Source organism: Vombatus ursinus, unplaced genomic scaffold (assembly GCF_900497805.2).
Source record: "Vombatus ursinus unplaced genomic scaffold, bare-nosed wombat genome assembly UNPS02015202.1, whole genome shotgun sequence".
Classification (NCBI taxonomy): domain Eukaryota; kingdom Metazoa; phylum Chordata; class Mammalia; order Diprotodontia; family Vombatidae; genus Vombatus; species Vombatus ursinus.
In genome coordinates, this window is record NW_020954980.1 from 2,273 (window position 1) to 6,844 (window position 4,572).

Below are 4,572 nucleotides of genomic sequence, written 5' to 3' on the forward strand. Positions count from 1 at the left end.
GGACTATCAGGTGGTTTTGGGAAAGGGGTTGGTTGGAAAAGGCAGCACCTGAGCTACATCCTGAAGGAAACGATTTGAAAGGGCAGAGATGTGGGAGAAGTTATTCCACATGTGTAAAGTGGAATTTATATCTTAGGAGAGGTTATATTAGATTTAGAAAATGAAATTTATAATTTACTTCTATTACAAAATTGTAGATGAGTTTCTATAATGAAAATATCCCCTAAAGGACTGAAGTAAACGCTACTAGAAAGAAAGAAATTTAGATGGAGGCTGGCCTTATAGCATTTGGACATACCAGGGGGGTTAGCCTTAGAGAATTTTGGAGTTAGCCCTCTATGATCATACAGATCAGTCTAAATCCCACATTTTAGAAAGAGGACAGCGAGATCTAGTAAAGCTAAATGACTCACCCAGTGTCATTGCAAGTCAGTAACTAAAGGGCTAGAACTAGATTACAGGTCACCTGATTCAGTCTAGGATTCTTCCCACTCCTTCCACTCAGTTACTCTATGTCCTCACCTGCAGTTCATTTTCCTTTGCAAGAGACTTTTATAACTGAGTAAACTTCTTCTCTTCTATCACTTTACCCCTCCTCATTCTAACACAAAGACTATAAAAATGTATCCAATACAAGGGAATCTCTTAATTCAATCCCTGAGATCTTAGAACTTTTTCCCTTTTTCCGTTTTTCCTTTTCATTTAGGTATTCATAAAATACACATACATATGTTTATATATGATAGTATATGAGCCCGAGTCTGAAGTACATTAGTATATGAGCTTGAGCCTGAAGTCAAGAAAAACTTAGTTCAAATCTGGCCTCAAATACTTACTGTCTGTGTGACCCTGGGTAAGTCATTTCACTTCTGTTTGCCTCAGTTTCTTCATCTGCAAAAAAGGGATAATAACAGTACCTACCTCAAAGGGTTGTTGTGAGGATCAAACAAGGTAATATTTGTAAGGTGCTGAGAACAGTGCCTGGCACATAGGAGGTAACATATAAATGTGAGCTATTATTCTTATATGTAAATATATATATTTGGTGGTGGTCCTTCATGCTTAATGAAGACCAAAATGACATCACTATCTTGGGGTCAAGGTGCAGTGTGTCCCACAGTGGCTGATCAGACCAATGAGAGCTCAGAAGGCTTTACCACAGGTCAGGCACAAATAGTTCATATGAACATTTAGAGTGGAGATATCTCTAAATTTGTGCATCTAACGCTCCTTTGGAGCTACTATAATTCTGCTTTGCCCATAGAGCGCAGTGCCTTCTTTGATGTGGGCATGCCGTGCTGGGAGGCTGATTCCAAAGCTCTTCAGAGAGACCTTGAGAGTGTCCTTGTACTGCTTCTTCTGACCTCTATGTGAGTGCTTGCCTTGTGTGAGTTTGGCATTTAAACAACAAGGCCAGCCCATTGGAGTTGCACTCTACATAGTAACAGTTTGAATGCTTGGCAGTTCAGCTTGAGAAAGGACCTCAGTGTCTAGTACCTTATCCTTTTTTTTTTTTTGGTGAGGCAATCAGGGTTAAGTGACTTCCCCAGGGTCACATAGCAAGTGAGTTTCAAAAGTCTGAGGCCAGATTTGAACTCAGGTCCTCCTGACTCCAAGGCCAGAGCCCTACGCACTGCGCCACCTAGCTGCCCCTGATACCTTGTGCTGCCAGGTGATCTTGAGAATCTTCCTAGGACAATTCAAATGGAAGCAATTCAGTTTCCTGGCATGGCACTGATATACTGTCCAGGTTTCACAGGCATACAACAATGAGGTCATCACAATAGCTCTGTAGACCTTCAGTTTGGTAGGCAGTCTAATACCTCCTTCTCTTTCACACTTTCCTTTGGAGCCTCCCAAACACTGAGCTAGCTCCTGCAACGTGTGCATCAACCTTATCATCTATGTGTACATCCCTGAAAAGTATACTGCCAAGCTAAGTGAACTTATCCACAACATTCAAAATTTCTCCATTTGCTGTAACTGATTGTTCCACATATGGATGGTGAGGTGCTGTCTGGTGAAGAACCTCTGTTTTGTTGGTGTTGTCAGGCCAAAATTGGCACAAGCGGTAAAAGAATTGGTCCATATTTTGTTGAATCTCAGCCTCAGAGGCTGCATTGAGTGTACAATCATCAGTGAACAAAAAGTCACACACCAAACTCTCCCTTCCCTCCACTTTAACCTTGGCTTGTGGAGTTTTCAACTTAAATAATTTACTATCAGTGTGGTAGGTGACTTTCTGTTTTTGTCCTTGTTGAAGGCCTCTGAAAACATCACTGAAAACATCATGCTAAAAAGCATGGGAGAAAGCACACAGCCCTACTTCACTCCATTGGTGACTGGGAAAGCACAAGAGTGTCATCCACTATCCAGAACCTGTGCAAGTATGTCATCGTGAAACAAGCATACAATACTGAGGAATTTCTCCCAGCAAACAAATTTCATGATCTTCCAAAAGCCCTCATGACTGACAGCATCAAAAGCCTTAGTGTAACTTACTAGCTGTGTGACCCTGGGCAGGTCACTTAACCCCATTGCCTAACAACGACAACAACAAAAAAGCCTTATGTATTATGTATACAACATATTAATGTTGTGTACAGGCCTCTGTTCTGCTCCTAGCATTTCTCCTGGAGTTGTGGGGCAGCAAACACCATAGCAACCATTCACTGGCCCTTTCTGAAGCCACACTGGCTCTCAGGTAGATGACCATCTTCCAGGTGAAGGATCAGCCCATTAAGGAGGACTCTGGCAAGAATCTTGCCAGCAGTGACTAAGAGAGAGACCCTTCTGTGATTGTCACAAACAATCTATTTCCTTTTCCTTTACAGAGACGGACAATGGAGAAATCCTTGAACTCCTGAGTGATAATCTTTTCTTGCCACATAACCTGGAAAGTTTCAGTCAGCTTTTGTATGAGCAGCGGACCTACCTTGTAAATCTCAGAAGAAATAGAATCAGCAACAGGCACTTTGCCACATGAGAGGAACCTAATGGCATTCAAAACCTTTTCTTCAGTTGGAAGTTCAGCTAGAGAGGGATTGATTTCAACCTGAGGTATATAGTCAATGGCTTCATTTGTGGTGGGAAAGAACTGAAAATTGAGAGGATGACCATCAATTGGGAAATGGTTAAATAAGTTGTGATATATGATTGTGATGGAGTACTACAGTGCTGTAAGAAATGATGAGCAGGTTGATTTTAGAAAAACATGGAAAGGCTTGCATGAAATAATGAGAGTGAAATGAACAGAACCAAGATAATGTTGTATACAGTAATAGCAATATTGTCCAAAGACTGTGAATGACTAAGCTGTTCTAAGTAATATGAATATTCAAGTCAACTACGAAGGACTTGTGAAGGAAAATGCTATCTACCTCCAGAGAAAGAAATGATATATAGAAGTATGTATTGTACGGTTCTACATGGATATCTATGTATCAAATGTTGGACTTCTCTGATGCAGGGTTGGGAGGGAGAGAGGAAGACAACTCAGAACTCAAAAAAAAAAATTAAAACAAACAAAAAAAAAACAAAACTACTTCACAGACTCCATGACTTTGACACTCTCCTTATCTCTATGAAATCACTGTCATCACTAATAATGTTAAGCCCTTGCTGGCCATCTTTCACACACACCTTCCACTCTATTCACAACCACGGGGAAGGAGAGGGAAGGAAAAGTATCTCTTACATGTTCAGGGGAATGAGTGGCACCTAAGTAAAAAGTGGATGATTGCTGCTGCAAAACTAGAGAAAATGACTCTATTCCCTTAAGTGGGTAAAGTCCAGGCTCACACATAAATGAAGGAGAAAAGAAGAACTCACTCAAAATCTTTTGGGCTTCTCTGAAGCATTAGACACACAAACACATTCTAATTTCTATGGATTCAACAGCACCTTGAAAATATATGTCAATTAAATGGTCAAAGGATATGAACCGCAGTTTTCAGATGAAGAAATTAAAGCTATCTAGTTATATGAAAAAATACTCTAAATTACTATTCTTTATTAATTTATTTTGATTTATCAACAGTCACTTCCATAAGCTTTAGAGTTTTAAAATTTTATCCCCTTCCCTTCCCAAGACGGCGCACAATCTGATATAGGCTATGCATATACATTCCTATTAAACATATTTTCACATTAGTGATGTTGTAAAGAAGAATCTAAATTACTGTTGATTAGAGAAATGCAAATCAAAACAACTCTGAGGTCCTACATCACACCTATCAGATTGGCTAACATGACAAAATAGGAAAATAGTAAATGCTGGAGAAGATGTAGGAAAATTGGAACACTAATGCATTGCTGGTAGAGTTGTGAACTGATCCAGCCATTCTGGAAAGCAATTTGGAACCATGCCCAAAGGGCTATAAAACTGTGCGTGCCCTTTGACCCAGCAATACCATTTCTAGGGTTTTATCCCAAAGAGATCATAAAAATGGGAAAAAATGTACAAATGTACAAAAACGTACATGTACAAAAATATTTATAGCAACTCTTTTTGTGGTGGCCAAGAACTGGAAATTGACGGGATGCCCACCAATTGGGGAATGGCTGAACAAG

The 4,572-nt window shown here is 39.9% G+C and overlaps 1 protein-coding gene across 1 annotated transcript in view; it reads right to left on the reverse strand.

The window, feature by feature from the left end:
• Positions 1 to 854: 854 nt before the first annotated feature.
• Positions 855 to 4,572, reverse strand: part of LOC114031657 (ubiquitin-conjugating enzyme E2 variant 3-like) — a gene marked incomplete at its 3' end in the record, with an annotated part of 12,719 nt that continues 9,001 nt past the window's right edge. The window contains exon 4 of the mRNA XM_027846800.1: positions 855 to 891. Coding sequence (XP_027702601.1) covers positions 855 to 891 — 37 coding nt within the window. The remainder of the gene's footprint in view (positions 892 to 4,572) is intronic.